The sequence below is a fragment of the Mytilus californianus genome, unplaced genomic scaffold (assembly GCF_021869535.1).
Source record: "Mytilus californianus isolate M0D057914Y unplaced genomic scaffold, xbMytCali1.0.p SCAF_15, whole genome shotgun sequence".
NCBI classification, from domain to species: Eukaryota; Metazoa; Mollusca; class Bivalvia; order Mytilida; family Mytilidae; genus Mytilus; species Mytilus californianus.
In genome coordinates, this window is record NW_026262637.1 from 5,736,458 (window position 1) to 5,758,282 (window position 21,825).

The following is a 21,825-nucleotide window of genomic DNA, read 5'->3' on the forward strand; positions in this document are numbered from 1 at the left end:
CATGCATTGGTATGGAACAATTGAATAATTTAAAAATTTTGGTAAATTTCTAGAAGCATATTAGAAAAATAACTACTTGCATACACACCTAGTATTCACACATTTTTGTAAATATTACGACCTAAATTTTTTTATACGGAAGATTGGATATCGAAAGGATGCGAACAGACTTGCTTCTGATTCCATTCTAATCCTGTTTAATTTTTTCGAAGGATTACCATTCGTGCCTAATCTATAGAACAACTCACAACTTAACAATGTTTTCTATGTAAGCCAAATTCAAAGAATATTCAAAAATGAGACGATCACAATGAAAAATAGCAAAATAAAACAGAAAATAAACAAAAACGTATAACAATAGTCTTAGATACTTGTATTTTTTAGTTATAATTGGCTTTGAATTAGCTTTCATTAACTGCGAGTACTATCAGGTCTGCACTTTGTGTCTTTTGTGTTTTTGTTAGTTTTTTAGCGTTTGACCTTCTTCCTTCAGGAACGTTCAATCAATAACATTTGAAAGTCAGAAATGTATAAACAAGTACAAATATAAGGAGCTAAATGATCAATGGGAACCCACAAAGAATAGCCAAATTCATCTAAAGTAAACTTACACATTGTGGATATGTTTTACAGGTTCTTCCGCTAAGACGAGACCGTCGGTGCATTTTACTCATTATCTAGGTGCTTTTAAATAAAATGATCAGTTTAAAAGAAGTTAAATTTTAATTACATGACGACATAATTTCTTTTATAAGAAGTTAGATTTTAATTACATGACGACACTCTTCCAGATTTATTTCGATGAAAGACAGTATGATAGTCCTTTTTTTCAGAAAATTCGATAACCTCTTGGTGTTTGAACGATGATGAAGTCGCTGTCATAACATGGTTATAGGGATCATATCGAACTTCGATGTAACACATTTTCATGATGAAGGAGCATTACTTTTTATATTGATGTCTGATGTCACTGACGTCTGATGAAAAATTAAGTTACTACTGGGTTATATACGTGAATGAAACAATAGGTGGTGTTATGATTTCAAAATAAGGCGGTATAAAATTGTTAACGGTGGGCTCACTTAATATAATAGATAAGTTGGTAATATTAATTCCTCTATTAATATTTTCAATTTTAAGAAAATGCCTTTCAGGATTTACAGTTTTATCAATACCCGTATAAAGCCTATGATGACGAAAACCTGTATTGATACGGGTATACTCAGATAGTGGATTGAAAAACGATGTTGAAACATTTAAACACTTACAATTTCTGCATTCGTTTAATGTAGGACGGACCGGAAATGTAACGATAAACTTCAAATCCAAATTATTCAGATTATCCTGATTGTTTCTTAGGATTTTGAGTGACTGAATTTTATTTGTGAGACGTTGGATATTATTTCCTAAATGCTGGTAAATATTTTTTTTAAATTATTATTAGATATGCGGTATCTATAAAGAAGAGGTATACCCATCATAATTAATAAATTGTTTGTTCACTGCAAACTCATAGTGCAATAATAATAAGTTTCTATACATGTACACATCAAATTTAACAACCTGTAATAACCATCTTGTACAGGTTTCCAGATCCATGTGACCATCGCGGTTCGGAGTACCATCGTGGTTCAGATTCCTACATATATATTTAGCAAATACTTACAACTTCTCGTCCGATCAAATTGCTTGAATTTGACTTCTAAGTTTTATAGTACATACTTCTTCCGTGTACTAAGTAACGATGCATGTATGACGATAAGGATAAGATGTCATTGTACCGTAATCAAGATTTTAAAACCCAAAAATTACCATTGACTATATTGGAATAAAATGCTGTGTTCCAAAATAATGTCTGTATTTAGTTCTTACATTGATTTGTAAATTTATCCTGCTATTAAAATCTTTGGTTTAAAAAGAAATTGACAATTGCAAGTTTCTATCATTTAAATAAAGAATAAGAAATATGGTTCTTAATACCTTGATTAGAGTACAACGCTATCTTATAATTGTGTCAAAAGTAAAATAACAAAAATATCGAACTCCGAGGAAAATTCTAAACGGAAAGTCCCTAAGCAATTTATCATTAATGCATTTACTTTGTACACAAAAAAGTATGTACTATGCAACCTTGTGAAGTGAAATTAAGGGAAGGTGCCACCTTTATTTATATTCTGACAAAGCTTTTAGTTTTTACTTTGAAATACAAAAAAAAATATAATCTTTGATCTATTGGTAGTTGCTTTGAAGTGCCTATTCGCTAAAAATAAGGTTTCATAGTAAACACCAATTTTTTGTACAAAGTAATTGCATGAATGATAAATTACCACAATTATAAGATAGGTTGTACTCTGATCAAGGTATAAATAACCCTATTTGGTATTCTTTATTGAAATGAAAGAAACTTGCAATTGTCAAAAATATTTTTAAATCAAAATATTTTGATAGCAGGATATTTAAAAATCAATGCGAAAAAACTAATTACACACCTTTTGTTTTAATTTGGGACACAGCATTTTATTCCAAAATACCCAGTAACAATTTTTTTTTAATCTTGATACGGTACAATAACATCTTACCCTTGTGGTCTTTCATGCATAGTTACTTAGTACACGGAAAAAGTATGACTATGAAACTTAGAAGACAAAATCACGCAATTCGATTGGACGAGAAGTTAAAAGTATGTGCTAAAACAGTGGTATTGTTCATACAATGTAAAAACTCTGTATGATTTACAGCTGACTTCAAAGGGTAATTGGACGAGGAATCATCTTTGAAAATCCCTGTCGTATAGTTGTATTTTACAATTGTATACAATGTTGTTTCATATCATTTACATGCATTTTTCCTGATATATAATGTTTAACTGCTTATATAATAGAGATAAATAACAAAAACAAACAAACATCTATAGAAAATACATGAACAAATCAACTGTTACCTTATTTAAGTTCCGATACAGAAGTTCTTTCATCATGTAAAGTTCCTTCCTCTCTAATACAAATATATGCAATTTTAAATGTTCAGAAACAGTGATGGATACTGATATTCTATTCTATGAGTATCGTTGGAATTTATCCATTGGAATTTAGCCACACTTTGCATATTTAAGATTTATCTACTTAACACATATTCATTACGTAAAAAGTCTATCATAGAAAATCAATCTTTTTTATTTGTTTACAACAATCATTTTTAAAACCCTTCAACTATTCACATAAAAAAAATGATAAAATGTTGTCTAATTGGCAAGGATATCACATTTTCCTATTTTTATACATATAAGTTAGAAAGAAATGACATGAAAAATTACGAGAATTTGTATGTTCTTCAGAAATTATTGCGAGGATTTGTATTAATGCGAATAATGCGACTGGGTGAGTATGGCAATAATAAGAACTCGCATTCTGATATCAGATACAATATATCTGTACGGAGATTTTTCTGAAATCGCAATAACTAATCTCGCGTTTATGTACATTCTTCAAAAATCGCAATAATGAATGCACACAATAATTTCTGATTTTACAGTATTTTGTTCGTACATTTAACAACACTTCAAATGAGGGATAACCCATCAACATAACAACTATCCCTTTCATGAGGGGGTAAAATTATAGTGATAATTTTTCCCAAAGAACAATACGTCTATCTGGTATTATATTGACAAAACATTTTTTTTTTTTATTAACAAAAATAAGCGGACCCTTCTTTTAGAAAAGTTTTTCCAATTATAATGAACGTTCCTCCCTTTTAAGTAAAAAAAGGCTTATTTTTTCTTTTTCTTTTTTTTCCTTTCTACAACAGCTAATTATATAAATAACCCCTTGTATGAGAGACAGTTCTTCATTAAATGGATATCCCTTCAAGGTAACGACTATCCCTTTCATGAGGGTTAAAATTATAGTGATAATTTTTCCCAAAAAACAATACGTCTATCTGGTATTATATTGACAAAACTTGTCCATGTTTTTTTTTTTAATTAAGAATAAGCGGACCCCTCTTTTAGAAAAGGTTTTCTAATTATAATGAACGCTCCTCCCTTTTAAGTAAAAAAAGGCCTAATTTTTTCTTTTCTTTTTTCTTTTCTACAACAGCTAAATAACCCCTTGTCTGAGGGACAGTCCTTCATTCAAGGGATATCCCTTATTGGGGGAGGGGTGGCGGGTTTCCAACCTGTTAAATGTAACCTGACAGTAATTTTGATGTATATGATAGCTTACCCTTGTTGTTATACCTGGTGGTAACTTCTCAAAATCTCTATAGGGGATTCTAAGCACAAGAAGACGTAATGCATCTCTAATATACATGGCATATGTAAGTATATAAGTACTTACATGTCATTGATTTTGTCCTTTTAAAGTCTATTTTAAGTCATTCGGTGGAGATAATGGTGGACTTCAAGAGTCCGGTCAACATCTTTCACAGCAGACATTCCACATAAATTGGGTAAGTTGGTAGGTCTTGATTGCTTTTCTGTTTTTCGTCCCGTGCTGACAATAAATTGATGAGTTATGTATTGTCCTATTTCTGGTGGACTGTCAGTCGGAGAGGGTATCATCGGCACAGTAGTCAGTATTTCTGTATTGACAAGATTTATTACAAACCTTTCTGAAATTTTCCGTTGATAAATTTTGAAATTATGAAGAAACTAAGGTTTCAACTCCCTCGGGCAAAGTTGGTCATAAAGCTCTTCAACTGTTTCGATACTTGTACATCCTTAGTTTTCAAATATTCGTTTTTAAGCGTTCCTGATGAAGGTAAATCCAGAAAAGCGTTTCGAATGCATGGAATTAGTAACGTGTTGTTTTCATTTTTCCAGCACTGGGTCGATACCTCTGCTGGTGGACTATCAGTCCCCGAGGGTATCATCAGCTCAGTAGTCAGTACTTCGGTGATTCTTTCCTTTCTAAAATCTAGTGCTAGCTCTACAACTATCAATAAAATCGCTTGGGACGCATGAAATTTATAACGTGTTGTTTTCTTTTTTTCAAACTTTGTCAAATGATTTTTACTAGAAAGTATGCAAATCATGCTTTTGTTAAAGCACACATTGATGAAATGGAACACGTGATTAAAGTACCTTTATATAACTTTTATCATGAATTCTAATTTCAACTACACAAGTTTTACAACTAAACATTTTACAGTCAAACGAGTTGGTATTATTTCAAAGAGAAAACCTTAGTCAATAGTCTACTTTAACGATAGATATTTACTGCATCTGATGCGCATTTTGACAAACATAAACCTTATACAAACGTTTAAAAGCGAGATGTCTTCCATGTTTTATTTTTACAACAACTATACCTTTGCAACATTGACCTCAACTAGTACAAAGTTTTATAACCGTGTATTATTACAGTTTGATAGATGGAAATCTTTATAAAGAAATTAACATGCAATATAATGGGAGATAACAATAAGATTTAAAAAATGAACATTCTTCAATCAACGTTTCCAGTTTAAGGTAAATTTGCTATCTTCAATAAGAAGTATAGAAGTATGTGGTAAACAGTTGTATTGTCTTTGCTATATATGATGGACTGATAGACAGGTAATTATCTGTTTTACACGCATTCAATATCTTATTTATTTACTTTAAGAAGTATTAATCAATTTAAATGTATACATGATAATTTATTCAGAATAATAGAACACATTATATGTAATAAAATTATTGTTTGACAAAGCGTCATTGCTCTACATATAATAAACAGATATTTAGACTATTTATTTTAAAACATCACAAATATACCTATGTATTATTTTGATATCATATTTTTTCCAACAGTAAGCAATAATTAATCCCAATACACCTCTTATATTTTATGAAATATCTTTTTCGCGCTAAAAATGTAATTGATCAAATAATTGTGTCTGAAAAACAAACAGTTATTGTAAATCTTCCAGAAAGACGTGATTTATTAACAATTTGTAATTTTGAATTTAAGCATCAAATAGCCTTAGGTAAAATATTGAAAACAAGGAAATTCTCATTACAATTATTAAAAATATGTATATACACTGTCATCTATGATTCGTTCATATTTAGTTGCTCATTGTGTTATATTTTTATTTTGAAATTAAAGAGACAACAGAAACGGCTTCTTCCGCCTCATTTATAGACTTATGCCTCGAATTTGACATAAGCGGTCATCTCATTACCAGAATCTATGACAAACGACACGATTTTAATTTTGAAATAATCCATTTCCCCCACCTTAGTAGCAATATACCAACTTCACCTGCATATGGGATATACATTTCCCAACTCATTCGTTACTCAAGAGCTTGCATCTGCTACTCGGACTTTATAAAGCGTCATCAGTGTCTGAGCAGAAAGTTGATGAACAAGGGTTATGTCAAACAACGTCTCATCCTTTTTCTAAAAAAAAGTTCATCGGAAGATGCCAAGACCTTGTTGATGAATATTCCTTATCAACTTCGCAAATAATACATGATGATCTTGATGTATAGATTCTAGGTACTGACGTTGTTTATCATCTTAATTACATGTAATATTTTTCTTTTATTTGTCTTTGTAAATGATTAACCTTTACTGTTTAGTCCGTTTTTGGTAATATTCTTTTGGCGTGGCTCGGTACTTATACATCCCGGCATTGTGTTATTTTGATATGGTTAGTTTTTGTATTCTTGTCTTTCATTTTTGCTTATGTGCTTTGTCTATATGACAGTTTGTTTTTCTTTTTTGACATATTTGTTTGTTTTTATAGCAATTAAGGTTATAAAACAATGTTGACTGCTGTACTCCTAATTTTGACAATTTTACCTATCATGTCTGTTTGTTTTGTTCAAATATTGTTGTCAATATAATAGAATTTTATGCGACTGTCGTACAAGTGAGAGGTTTAGCTAGCTATAAAACCAGGTTTAATCCACCATTTTCTACATAAGGAAATAACTGTACCAAGGCAGAAATATGACAGTTGTTTTCCATTCGTTTGATGTGTTTGAGATTTTGATTTTGCCATTTGATAAGGGACTTTCCGTTTTGAATCTTCCTTTGGAGTTCGGTATTTTTGTTTTTTTACTTTTTAATTCAAGACTTAAATTATTTAATTAGCAAAGCAGTGAAACATGTATTTTTACACTTCAGTGATCACACTGGCTTGAACTAGAACTTTATTAGGATATACTCTTGCATTGAAATCTACTCACTATTTATTTTCACTCTTTTTATCGGCTATGTAAATTTCATTTGTTTGTTGTAAAATTCTTATTTATTAAGTTTTATCTTTACTTTTTGAATTTGATATTGCACTGAAATGATCCGATTGGATTTTCATTAGACGATAAGATTTCAGTAGCTAAAAAGATGAAGGCACATATTTCTGATGTTTTGTTATAATTATTACAGGTATTTTCTTAGAAAAAAGGGCAACCATTGTTTCGGCGTCTATTCATAAGCATGTTACTGGAATAGATGGGTGTACAACTCAGGCTTTTCCTTGTGCCACCATTAGACGGCCTATTGAATTAATTTCATCTGGGAAAATAGAGTTAAGTTCTTCGTTTAAATTTTGCTGGTACAGAACTGTTCAGAAAAAAAGATTATCAATATTATTAAGCATCAGAGTGTACAATTTTAAGTGTGTAATGAGTTATATGTTTTTTTATTTACTCATATATTGTTTATTATAATTATTCTTTTCTTTTTTTTTCAAGGAACTTGCATCACGAATATGATGTTGGTTTTCCTCTTACTACTCAGGATGTACATACTTTCCTTTATGTAAACATTGGTAAACAAAATAGTTGGGAATTCGAAAACTTCATTTGATTACAATTTGTTTTTCATCGAACGTCATTGTTAAAAGTTGCACCGTTTGAGATGGTAATAGCAGGTTCTGTTCTGTGTCTGATTCGAAATTACATTGTCTATTTTACAAAATCAACTTACTATTGCAGTATCTTAGATGACATCTAACCGCCTCTACTAAACACAGAGCATTAGACAAATCTGTTGAAATATTATGCTAGTGTCAATATAGCGGAAAATTAGTTGTTCATAATACCAAATGCACTGCAACGATTCCGATCAAAAACGTTTAAAGATATAATTGAATTAGTTTTAGAATGATATTTTTAAAGAGCCACAAACATCAACTAAGAATGAGTATCAAATTCCTGAATATTGCTTGTCTTGTAGATTGACAACCCATCATCATATGGGAAGCAAGTAATATCTATGTAAAGAATATTCGGGGATTTAACAAAAATACGAAAAAAATGAATCTTTGGTATGAATATAACAAGTAAAGGCAACAGTAGTATACCGCTGTTGGAAACTCATAAATCGATTCGATAGAGATAAAAACAAATCCGGGTTACAAACTAAAACAAGGTCAGATAGACGTTTTCGGTCCTTATACATCCTTGGCTTTCAAATATTCGGCTTTGAGCGTTCCTGACGAAGGTAAATCTAGAAAAGCGCTTCGGACGCATGAAATTTATGACGTGTTGTTTTCATTTTTTTGCTGCTCAAAGGGAAGCTATTAAACTAAGAGTTCCAAGTGGTATAGTCGAAATCATCCCTTCGTAAGTTTTACGGACGCCATCACGAGTTGGTTGGCCGTTATGGAATATCTGTTTTACAGATGATAGCGGATATGTTCCTAATGTCGTAACTAAAATCCCTTCCCCTTTTCCCGAATGTGACATACCGAATTAGACTCATTACCGGGTTTGTACTAACATGAGCAACATGACGGGTGACACACGTGAAGCAGGATCTGCTTACCCTTCCGGAGCACCTGAGATCACCCCCAGGTTTTGGTGGGTTTTGTGTTGCTCAGTCTTTAGTTTTCTATGTTGTGTTTTGTGTACTATTGTTTGTTTCTTGGTCTTTTTCTTTTTTAGCCATGGCGTTGTCAGTTTGTTTTCGACTTGTGAGTTTGAATGTCCCTCTGGTATCTTTTGCCTCTCTTTTATTGTCCCATGAGTAGTAATACAAAGAACACAATCTGATGACGTGAATACTATTTCCAATTGGGCCAAGGCTGTGAGGTCGTTGATACAAATACAAATAGGTATATGAATATCCATACTAAATCTATCTTCAAAAACCAAAATGCTGCTTAGCATCTTTCCTAAATCAATGACTAATATATGTTGTTGTTTCCGCTGTAACGCGCCAGTAACTATCGAGTTCGAGTGATAATCACATAACATAAACTGCTTGATAACGAAATTAGGAATTGACAATTCATGAGGAAATCCTGAATAATCCCGTCCTCTTTTTTTACAATTGTGACATCATCGAATGAGATTTATCTCCAAAGTAGCACTAACCATGAGCAACTTGACGGATGCCACTTGCCCCTAGCGAAGCAAGTTCCAAATTCAAATATATGTATTTGAAGCAGGATCTATGCACCCCTGAAGAGCACCAGATCATCCCGAGTGTTTTTTGTGGGGTTTTTAATCTTTCTAAATTATTAACTTTTATTTCTTTACCAACAATCAGAAACCAGCTTTCAGTTAATTTTTACGTTGATGTTGTTTTAAGATCCCATAAATTTACACAAAGTCCATGTAAGTTTATCGGTCCTGTGAATAAACGTAGTCTAAAAGGTTATCATTTCAGCACTCTAATAAGATCTATGAATTATGTTTTTTTTTTAATTCTAACATCTACATGTTCTATATCCTATCGGTGACCTATAGCTGCTCACACATGTACGTCATTTGGTCTAAGGTGGATAGCTGTCTCATTGGCAATCATACCACATTTCCTTATTTTGTTCCCCGTGCCATGCGTTGCGGGAGTCAAAGATATCTTCTTATACGAGATCCCAGAATAGTCGTCTAATATGTAAATTAACTGATTGTATTATTTTCGGTCATGATACTTTGACTGATTTTTTTTATTCGCGTGGCGAGTGACGTATGCAAAGCAGTAGACTTTTTTATTTTGCTTAGCTGTGTATCTTTTTGAGGGTTTATTAGATTTGACTGTCGAGAAAAAACTGTTTCCTCTAATTTCATAATCATGTTTAACCCCACCGCAAATGACATCCCATTGAGAATTTTTATATATTCTTAAAACTATACGGGTAGATAAGAGAACATTTTATATTCACTATGTTTTATGCAGGTAGAGTGCATCAGGAAGTTAGATAACAAACATCTTCACTATCTCATTCTATCGAGTGTTTAGGAGCGCAAGGAGACTATGGGATACTTTATACTTGTTGTATTTTGTGTGCTGTCTTTTGTCCAGCTGTCCTTACAATGGGCGGATTGTGGTAGGTAATGTTTTTTTCTGCAATGAGACAAATTAATTATCAACTGATTTTTTTTCTTCAAGTCGAACTGTTTTAACTCAATTTTCACTGAAACAAAATTCGCCACGTTTCACGATAATCTGTACCCATATCAACGGGTCAAATAAACAGTTTTATGCCAAAGAACATGTAGCTATATGATACCACTAAGTATTCTGGTCATGTTTTGTCTCGACATTTTTGGTGAATCAATCCGGAGAGAAAGGTATAAATTTGGAGCTTGCGGTGTAGACACTTCACAGTGAGATACTTGTATGATTTTGTCGATTATATGTTGAGTTCTAGATGTCCTTGTGGATTTTGTTGTTGATGGGTTTCTGTTGGATTAAGGGCATACGATATATTTACAGGTTGCTTTTTTTTTTGGTAATTTTTTGCAATGCAAACTATGACATATCGGAAAAGGTGTATTTTTCGACTGGTTTTAATCTTTAACTAGAAAACGATTACATGAACCCCTCTTTTTAAAACTGACAGTTTGCTTGATTATGTATGAGGATTGTTTGTAATTATTTCCACGAAGAAATCAACGATGGAAATTTTATTTAATTAGATAGATATTCAGCAAAAAATGCCAAAATGAAAATTTGATTAAAATGCATCATACCCACAGACTTGTTACTCAAATTCAGAGCATTATGTAGAGAAGATATTTCAAATGTGTTAACACATATCCGCTCGTGTTTATCTTTTGTAACAAAAAAGTAAGGTATGTCTGTTCAAAGGAGATGTCGAAGAAACCGAAATTTTGAGTAAATTTCTAAAATTTCGACTCCATTTATCTCTCGGAGTATGAAGACATATTTTTAATAACATATTTGAATTGTCAAGGTGAAAAAAAGTTTGTATGCAAATTTTCGTAGGAAATTCACCGTGGGACAAAAACTGTATCGTATGCCCTTAAAGTTTATCTGTTTAATTCATATCAAGCATAGATACCAACAAGTACAACTGAACAAAACATACGTCAAAATGTAGGATCAATATTTGCGTTGGTAAGAAGTGCATGAACTTATTGTTCCCATTCAGATATTCGTGTTGGAAAGAACTGTACTTATTGCTCCCATTCAGATTAACTTAAAGTTTGTTAGGAGTAAGAATGCTGTTATGTCACATATTCACTGACGTGACATGGGGTGCTCATTTCACAAATCTCGATTTTTGTAATTTTTCCAAACTTCCCGCCTTTTTACCATGCACTCGGTTTTACCCCCTATATACCACATCTCAAAAACGTGTATCCCCATCTTCACTATAACTTCTAAGTTGTTTGTAGTATTCATATTGATATGGTCTCTGAAATTCATACTTTTCTCATCTGAAATTTCATGGATATAAAGTATTAGTTTTGCTATTTGATGAAGATCGTAAGATGTTTTATAGTTTCTTTACACTTCTACATCATTTGGACTCTGGTGGATAGTTGTCTCATTGGCAATCATACCATATCTCCTTATTTTTATATGGTTATAGTTTGAATTTAATTTGCGTTTTTCAATATTGTATGTGAGTTGTTTTGCTAGTTAATGTTGGCAATTATATTCTGGTATTGTGAAGGCTGTGTGTTAATGGTTCGAGTAATTTATTTCTATTTTATATGAAGTCGTCTCAATTTGCCAATAAAAAAAGATAAAAAGTGCAAATTTCCTATACTCTCCGTTTTGCATGATACAGTAGCGTGAAGTGGGTGATTCCTGTAAAATAGCTCCCAAAATATATACGTTAACATATTTCCGATGCACGTAGGAGCATTTAGTTATCATGATACTTTATAACATACATTTCACAGGTTCGGGACAGGGAAGTTTGATACATGTATCGAGTCTTGATGTTCAGTCCGCTAAAGGCAACTTGACAGTACATTTTGAGGGATCCATTGAGTCAGCCTTGCATGCTCCACCTAAAATCAATATCACTATAGAGAAGAACTTGAATGGACCATGGACAACTGTTCCATGTATAAACAAGATAGGATCATGGTAATTATGTTAACACTATTATAACCATTACATTTACTATGTATTAAACAACTAAGATATCATTACCCGTGTTGAACCATTGAAGGTAAACTTAAGTTTGCAGACTAAATAAAGGCAACAGTAGTATATCGCTGTTCAATAGTCATAATTTGATCAAGCAAAAACAAATCTTGGTAACAAACTAAAACCGAGGGAAACACATCAACTATAAGAAGAAAAATTAAACAATGGTATCGTCCTAGTGGAAGGAACTGTAAAACATATCCAATTAATGTGTCAGTTGACCGTAGATGAATTTGGCTATTCTTTGCAAGTCCCCATTTGTTATGTAGCTCCTAACATTTCTACGTATTAAATCATCCCTGACTTTCAAATGTCACATATATGGGTTGAGCGCTCAATGAAGTTGATTCCAGAAAAGCGCTTCAGGAGCACGAAATTTATAACCAGTTATCATAATTAATCCTTTAGAACCGTTTTTCGTGTGTTGTCCCCATCAAGAATGCTCATAAAGGTGTTTGCCCATCATGAAAATATAGAACTAAATTTTATTTAGAATTAAGTATTGTGTCTGGCTTTCCAAACTTTTTGCATAAACGGCAACTTCGCAATAGATTATCACCTGTCAGTATCCATATCAGTATATACAACAGTCGCGAGAATTAACTGGGCCTTTTTCTTGTTACTAGGGAGTACAAACGACAATATACAGAGGCATGCCACTATTCAGTTTTTACAAATAAAACTTGCGGAAAAAATGTCCACTTTGTTAATTTGTTTTATTTTATTTATTTTTTTTCATTATTTGTTTTGTTTTTTTGGATATTACCACTTTAGTAGACTTTATAAGCATGATACCCTTAGTGTAGAGTTGACAGTACAGTACGTTTGTCAGATAAAATAATTGCATGTACCTTCATCTGCACAGTAATATAATTACTAATTATATATTTGCGAAGACATTTTGTAAAATATCTTCATTATTTCAGCCTTTACGATGGAATGTGTGATTTTGTCAAAACATTTTTCAACCAGAACACCTGTCCGAAAATATTACGAGGGTCAGGTTGTAGTGGACTCAGTATATATGACCCGATTCCTTACCATCTAGATTCAATAGTATCTTTCGATCTGTCTAAAGCAGCAGAAGGTGTAAAGAGTCGACTAACGGTTAGTATATATGACCCGATTCCTTACGACCTAGATTCAATAGTATCTTTTGATCTGGCTAAGGCGGTAGAAGATGTAAGGGGCCGACTTACGGTAAGTATATATGACCCGATTTCCCTATCATCTAGATTCAATAGTATCTTTTGATCTGTCTAAGGCAGCAGAAGGTGTGAGGAGCTGACTTACGGTTAGTATATATGACCCGATTCCTTACAATCTAGATTTAATAGTATCTTTTGATCTGCCTAAGGCAGTAGAAGATGTAAGGGGCCGACTTACGGTAAGTATATATATGACCCGATTCCTTACTATCTAGATTCAATAGTATCTTTCGATCTGTCTAAGGCATCAGAAGGTGTTAGGAGCCGACTGACGGTTAGTTACTAGTAATGTAAAGTGAATATCGGATAACTCAATATCTATAAAAGTTTTCAGTTTTCGTCGGGCAGAGGAATAAGAAATCGTTTTACGAGTTAACATTGTCCCATGCAGGGTATATAAGCGGATAATTCCATTATGCTTTATGTTTTCGGCGGTCGGAAGAGTTAGAAATCGACATACGGTTAGCATTGTACCATACAGGGTATATTAGGGGATAACTCCATATCTAGAGGTTTGCATTATGTTTTCGGCGGTCGGAGGAGTTAGAAATCGACTTACGGGCAGCACCATACAGTATATTTAAACTGATATCTCCCTATCTTGAAGTCTTTCGTAAGTATGTTTTCGGCGGTCGAAGGAGTTAGAAATCGACTTACGGTTTAGCCATGTACCATACAGTGTATATAAGCGGATACCATCATTTATAGTTCTTCCCTTTGCCCAACCCTGCTCAGTCGCTCCGTTATAACTATCGAAGGCAGGGGGAATACCGGGCTCACTCGCCAAAAAGGTTCTCATTGTGGCTCGAGGCTGATATTTTACGATATCAATGTGTAGAGAACCCGATAATCTATACATCTTGACTGTTGTACGAATTGCAGGATGTGACGATGTTCCTATTGCTCAATCTTTAGTTATGTGTATATCGGTTTTATGACTTTTGTTTATATTTTCGTCTTTTGTGTAAGTGGTTTAATTTGATTCTACAAAGCATGAAAGAAATTTCAAACAATGGAACTTACAATTTAATCATTTGTAAAGCATGAATTGGAATTAGTTTAAGCAAGGACTTTTTAAAAATTACAGCTACAGAAATCAAGTAACACTTTTTTTATTACTTTCGAAACTGTTATACATTTATCACATTGTAAGAGAGTTGTTTATTAGCGACTCCGACATCGATTTCAGACTAAACCGATCAAAGTCATCGATAAATGAATGAACACTTCAATACGTTTCGAAATGGCTTGGTTGAATGATTGAATGATTGAATGATTGAATGATTGTTGCTTGATTAACATTCAGTGCCAATTATGTCATGCATAATCAGGACGACGAAATGATCCCAAAAATCCAATATATTGTTAATGTGTATTCTATGGAATTATTTCGTCTACGTCAACAATGTTATCGTTGTATTTACAGGGAACAGCACTGAGAGTTCAGATGGAGTTGTTACAAGGGAACAAACTCATCGGCTGTATATCGATGTTTATCACACTTGAACTACCATGTACCGGATTTGGATTCGGATGCAAATAATCAACAGACATTTAATTTCTAAATTTGTGAAATTTCAATATTTGGAAATAAACTGTCTCCTTTGAAATAATCTTAATTTCTCAATTTACATGTTACCTGTAAAATAAATGCGCGCAAATGTAATTAGGCATAGGTTGTCTTATCCAGAGATGGAACAACTTTCTTTTTCATTTTTGGGTTTCGATGCTCTACAACTTCGTTATTGATTTTGACCTTCAGTCAGTTTTTATTTAAGCGCTGATAATGAGCCTTATGTAGACAATGCGCGCGTCTTGCGAACTAAATCATAACGGCTTACTTGGTACTTTAATTTACTGAATGGTCTTTAGCTTATTCGTGGTTTGATGATACCCAGACGTTTACGTTTCATAAACAATTACACTAGAAGTTAAATCGACTTTGTTAAACCATCCCATGGTAACAATGTCACTATCCAAAATCTAATGTCGAGATATTTAATTCAACAAAAAAAAACTTTTATCGGTGATTATCAACTGTTAATCGGTGATATATTTATTGTTAAACAACCCTCTAACAAAAACAAATGCAATCGGTGATGCCATAATCGGACGAATGAGGACGGAACGGTGGCCACAATAAGTGGATTATATCCATTAGTTCAAAAGCTCCCTATTAAGGAAATGATGATGGGAACGCAAGCCCTGTAATATCATGTCAACCGGGATATGTTTATCCCAAAAAAATCTTAACCTTCCCTCTTTGTCATTTTCTATATGCAAGCCAAGATGTTAATAATAGGTCAGTGATATTCATCTCATGGTAACCCAAACCATATCTTCTTGTGGTATATATACAATGACGGGCAATGTAAGAACGTACTTAGGGAATATGTGTGGATACAAAAAAATAAATAAAACACTTACTAACCATTTAATTTATGTGAAAGGGAGAAATTTTGAATTACTTTAATCAAACAAAATCACCACCGTATGATGGTAATTCTTAACTTTTTCTTATTGAAAAACCTTCAGAAAGATCTTTATTGAGTTTTTTCCTAAACTGTGATTCATAACTATATAAGAATGAATCTACAAGTAAAGGACACAAGTAGTGGCCATATCAATACAATCGGCTGATAAAATTTATTATCGAAACGTACATACATATTGCGAAGTTAAACATTTTTCTTGAAAATAAATGAATTGAAATGCATACTATATTTCTAGTCCTAAGGTTTAACTTTATCCATTACTATTAAAGTCCGTAACTATATATACCACCCCTTTCTGTGTTTCCTTTGACCTTTTTCTTCCTTTGTAAGTAAAAGTTCCGATAAAAAGAGTTCGGTCACCATACAAAGCCAAACTCCATGGACGTTCTATTCCACAAGACTTTGTATCAATGTAGTGGTCGAGTAGACCGTTATGATCAAGGATATGTAGAAGGTCATTGCCAACATCACAGATAAAAATCTGCCCATGTAACGTACAGATAAGGTCTGTTGGATTGAACAAGTTCAACGTGTTGTTCTGGATTGGGTTGTAGGTAAATTGTATGTTGCCAGATTTCGAAAGAGATATTATCCGCCCACTCTCTGGTGTGGTAGAGTCTATCACCAGTAAACTGTTAGAACACACACTGACAGTAATTCTGTTGGGCACAGTAAACTCTATTGGCTGACCATTTCCAAACGTGTTTTTCACTTCACCGTTCGAAGAAATCATCACAACACTTCCTTTAATATTTTTGTAGTCGTCGGTCAATTTTCGGGCGGAGTCAATAAGGCCGACATAGATCATACTGCAATTTTCCTGCAGATCAGCGTAAACAGAAACCGGATTTTGAGGTTTAAAATCCTTAACCAGTGTCAATTTTCCTGAAGGATATTCACGTCTGCGCAATTTACAATTATCAAAGTCCGTAATGAAAAGATCACCATTCCCGGCCAAAGAGAATCCTAAAACATTTGTCATAACAGGTGGCAAATCTCGAGCGCGTTCACTGTTATTGATAAGTTCTAATCGCCTGCTACATGCACAGCCTACCCATAATGTATCGTTTTTAGATACACAAATCGATGTAACAGAAGACAAACTTGTATTTAAGGTTTTGAGCTCTAGTCCATTAGTTAACCTTGACGACTTAACTACATTGTCAATTCGTGGAACGTTAATTTGCACAACGTCATCAGTTTGTTGAACTGCATTCAGGACCGGATTATCAATTTTGGGTGTAGCATTAGTACTTTCGACATTGAACGTTTGCTGTCTTTCAATCCTTCTACTAAATCCGAGCGATCCGAATTCCCGCTGTATATCATTCTCGGTCAGATTTCCAGACGAAAACTCGACATGTGCTATTTCGGTAGCTTCCGGTGGTCGTATATTAATTGTGGACGTTAGTAGGATTGCGACATCAGAAGAACTATTCGGCTGAATAAGTTTTCTCAATTTTATTTGGCTTTCTTTCAGTTCTTTCATTTGTTGTGATAAGTTGACTTTATGTCCTGAGAACTTGTTTATTCTGTCCTCCGAATATCTATAAAGCTCTGCATAGTGGTGTTTTAAGCATTCATCTACAGCTAATTTTATCGAACTTGCTCTCTTTTCCATTTGTAATTTTAAACCTTCTATGTTTTTTTCGTGCGCGCGAATATGCGCCGGTAAAGAGTCAATTCTCTGTTGGGTTTCTGGGATAAACCTTGATTCTAAATCGTTAAGAACTGTTTTTAATTCTTTCCTCTTCTTGACTAACAGTGCTTTCAGATCTTGGAATGTATGTCCGGAATGATTGTCAGTAACACAGTTTGCGCAAGCACACTGATTACACGTGACACAGTACATGGAGCATGCATAATGATGTAAAGTGCACTCCAAATTGAAAACCGAATTCTCAAGAATTTCTTCGTTAAGATCTTTGACGGCAGATATTTGATGGTTCCGTGTGGCTTTACCGCGTTCGTGAATTTTCTTGCAATCAACACAAAGTAATTCGGAGCAATCAACACACTTCCATTTGATTGGATTTTTGTCACATAGCTGGCATAACGCAACAGTTTGGGCGAGCCCGTCCGCAACTTGCACATTAGGAGATTGAGGGTCCTTGAAATATCGCAACATATTCCAAAATCAAACAAGTGTTGGTGTTCAACATGAAAATACAAAGTTAAACATGTACATAAAGAAAGTTTAAATTACATGGACCGCCAGGTTGTACTTTATTGTGTTAGGTAATCATGCATTATTAATAACGTGTTTTGTTTAAAGTAAACATTCAAATATTTGTATCGCTATTTTATTTACACTTAGTTTAAATAATGTCAACTTTTTCTTTTCGCACATTTTTTTTCTATCTTTACCGCACGTCTTTCACGTTAGAAAAGGAGGAGGGGCAATAGAAAACTACTTTAACCCCGCCACACGCTTCGGTGCCTGTCAAAAGTAAAGAGCCTCGTTGGTTTTCCTTTTCCGGGTTGTATTTTTTTTTTTTCTTTTTTAGTTTTTTCTCTTGTATAGTCTGTTAAATGTAAGTACTTTCTGCTTGATTAAATTCAATGAGAGAAGTACGGTCAATACAAGAATAATGCATACTGGTTTAGCGGATTTCAAATGAACTAATTGATTTAACATGGTTTTATGCATTACCTGGTATCAATATAGTCATTACTAGTCGGTTTCTTTAATTATGCCAAAAGTTTGTAGAGTCAAACAGTGATTTGTTTGATAAAGTAAATCATTTTCACCATGTAAGACGTATCAGTAGATTATTTTCACGCTAACTCTAAGCTATGTGTATGTGAAAGTAGTTAGTGATTATTAAATGGAAGATTGCCACTGAATGAAGTTAAATACCCTTTATCTCAAATAAAAACATTGAAAACATTCGATGTTAATTTTACGTTGTAATATAAGCTTCCAAACAAAATAGGTATGCCAATGCACCTAAAAAATAAATTTTTAACAAAATTGAAGAAAAAAAAACTTGTGCATAAAAAGCCGATGTCCCCTGAATTCATTTCACACAAGGTGTTGTTTTTTTTAGAAATCCTCCAAACTTTCAAAAAACTTTCTATATTATAAATTCATGTGAAAAAGCTCTGGGGAAAACGGACTTTTCTTCTAGATCAACATTCATCGAACCAAAAAAAAATAAAACCAAATATCTATAAGTAAATGAGAGTGCTATGATACGAAAGGAACCGGTACCGTAGTCAAAACTATCAAAGGAAAACTCTGCCTGAAAAAGTTCGAATCTATTATTTGTATATAAATTACAAAAAAAAATCAGAATTAGTTTATTTCTAGGGCTTTATATTATTGACCTTAGAAGTTTAAGCACAGGGTATAGGGTGACAGATATCCTAGCGATCTAGCAGTCCGTCAATGATTCATTTACTGGTCTAGTAAATCAGTCTGCATATCTAACTCGCTGCTTACGAGAGATCTTGTCTGGACGAACCTTCATCAGAAACGCTCATTTTGATTGACGATTAGTGACTACTTAGTGTCAAGCGGCAAATATTACACACATGAACAGAACAACTTGTCAATGAATATTTAACATTTTCGCTCACAACGCCAACCGTCCATAATAGGCATGCCACCCTTATAGGACATACTAGCTTGTTATAATTTTATTTCATTTATTGGTTATATATGCAGTCCATTTTCTCAGCTAGTTTGCTCTTCTATTAATGTCTGTATGGAACTTCATGTTGAAATATTTCAGGATGGTTCTGAATCACATAGTGCTTACATAAGCCACAATATATCCAATCATCATCATTCTGAATCACATAGTGCTTACATAAGGCACAATATATCCAATCATCACCATTCTGAATCACATAGTGCTTGCATAAGCCACAATATATCCAATCATCACCATTCTGAATCACATAGTGCTTACATAAGGCACAATATATCCAATCATCACCATTCTGAATCACATAGTGCTTACATAAGCCACAATATATCCAATCATCACCATTCTGAATCACATAGTGCTTACATAAGCCACAATATATCCAATCATCACCATTCTGAATCACATAGTGCTTACATAAGCCACAATATATCCAATCTTTACCATTCTGAATCACATAGTGCTTACATAAGCCACAATATATCCAATCATCACCATTCTGAATCACATAGTGCTTACATAAGCCACAATATATCCAATCATCATCATTCTGAATCACATATTCCTTACATAAGCCACAATATATCCAATCATCACCATTCTGAATCACATAGTGCTTACATAAGCCACAATATATCCAATCATCACCATTCTGAATCACATAGTGCTTACATAAGCCACAATATATCCAATCATTACCATTCTGAATCACATAGTGCTTACATAAGCCACAATATATCCAATCATCACCATTCTGAATCACATAGTGCTTACATAAGCCACAATATATCCAATCTTTACCATTCTGAATCACATAGTGCTTACATAAGCCACAATATATCCAATCATCACCATTCTGAATCACATAGTGCTTACATAAGCCACAATATATCCAATCATCATCATTCTGAATCACATAGTGCTTACATAAGCCACAATATATCCAATCATCACCATTCTGAATCACATAGTGCTTACATAAGCCACAATATATCCAATCATCACCATTCTGAATCACATAGTGCTTACATAAGCCACAATATATCCAATCATCACCATTCTGAATCACATAGTGCTTACATAAGCCACAATATATCCAATCATCACCATTCTGAATCACATAGTGCTTACATAAGCCACAATATATCCAATCATCACCATTCTGAATCACATAGTGCTTACATAAGCCACAATATATCCAATCATCATCATTCTGAATCACATAGTGCTTACATAAGCCACAATATATCCAATCATTACCATTCTGAATCCATATAAAAAAACTCATCAAAGATACCAGGCTTATATATTTGTACACCATGGGACGCGCGTTTCGTCTACTAAAGACTCAACAGTGACGCTCATGTAAGTGAGACATTATTTGAGTTTATACCATACTGCATGTGTTGATGATTGCAAATTAAATTTATCAAATTGATATAAAAAAAGAAGACAACTGTCCATCATAGACCAGAGGACATTGCTTTAACCAACTACGGTCACCGTACGGCCTTCAACAAGGACCAAAAACCATACAAAAAAATAACTTATCAAAAGTCCCATCATGACAAAATGTCAACATTTCAAACGATAAAACCAATGGCCTGTTCTATGCTAAAACAATAAAGGAAACAACCTATGACAGACAGCAACCAACGACAACCATCGAATTTCTTAATAGTTACAGGACTCATACAGGATGTCGCGGGATTAAAACATGTCTGTGAGCGCTCAACCCACCCCTAACCTGAGACAATGGTGTAACAGGACAACATAAATACCTCATTTTAGAAGTAGATTGCCAGCTAATAGTCAGTTAAACATACCACGGACATAGGGAAGCACTATACTGTCTATTTAGGGATACTAACGATCTCAACAGGCTTAGTATTAGTCGGCATACAAGTTTACAATGTGTTGCTGTTCTCTGTAACTGTAAATCTTAAAAGACATCAAAGTTCACAACGTGTTACTGTTTGAAGAAACTATGAACCTTCCGTATGCTGAGTGTAAACAAGATCATGTAAACTGATCAAAGCTAAAACATATTACTAGTTTTTCTAGGACACGGTTGTTAATTATTCCAGGCAACAAAAACAAACCAAAAAATATTCCAG

At 33.5% G+C, this 21,825-nt stretch overlaps 2 protein-coding genes across 2 annotated transcripts; one reads left to right on the top strand and one right to left on the bottom strand.

The window, feature by feature from the left end:
• The first annotated feature begins 10,124 nt into the window (after positions 1-10,124).
• Positions 10,125-15,216, top strand: LOC127725264 (ganglioside GM2 activator-like). The gene is made up of 4 exons (XM_052232137.1): positions 10,125-10,271; positions 12,100-12,289; positions 13,279-13,459; positions 14,987-15,216. The coding sequence occupies exons 1-4, from the start codon at positions 10,199-10,201 to the stop codon at positions 15,101-15,103; spliced, it is 561 nt and encodes a 186-aa protein (XP_052088097.1). The 5' UTR covers positions 10,125-10,198; the 3' UTR covers positions 15,104-15,216.
• Positions 15,217-16,194: 978 nt separating this feature from the next.
• Positions 16,195-18,964, bottom strand: LOC127725257 (uncharacterized). The gene has a single exon (XM_052232126.1). The coding sequence runs from the start codon at positions 18,181-18,183 to the stop codon at positions 16,306-16,308; it is 1,878 nt and encodes a 625-aa protein (XP_052088086.1). The 5' UTR covers positions 18,184-18,964; the 3' UTR covers positions 16,195-16,305.
• Positions 18,965-21,825: the final 2,861 nt, after the last annotated feature.

Bases quoted from the DNA above. Each gene is read 5' to 3' on its own strand.
- LOC127725264 (XM_052232137.1), top strand. From the start codon at position 10,199: ATGGGATACTTTATACTTGTTGTATTTTGTGTGCTGTCTTTTGTCCAG. The intron at 10,272-12,099 runs GTAGGTAATGTT...TACATTTCACAG, and splicing joins CTTACAATGGGCGGATTGTG to GTTCGGGACAGGGAAGTTTG. The intron at 12,290-13,278 runs GTAATTATGTTA...TCATTATTTCAG, and splicing joins ATAAACAAGATAGGATCATG to CCTTTACGATGGAATGTGTG.
- LOC127725257 (XM_052232126.1), bottom strand. From the start codon at position 18,183: ATGTTGCGATATTTCAAGGACCCTCAATCTCCTAATGTGCAAGTTGCG.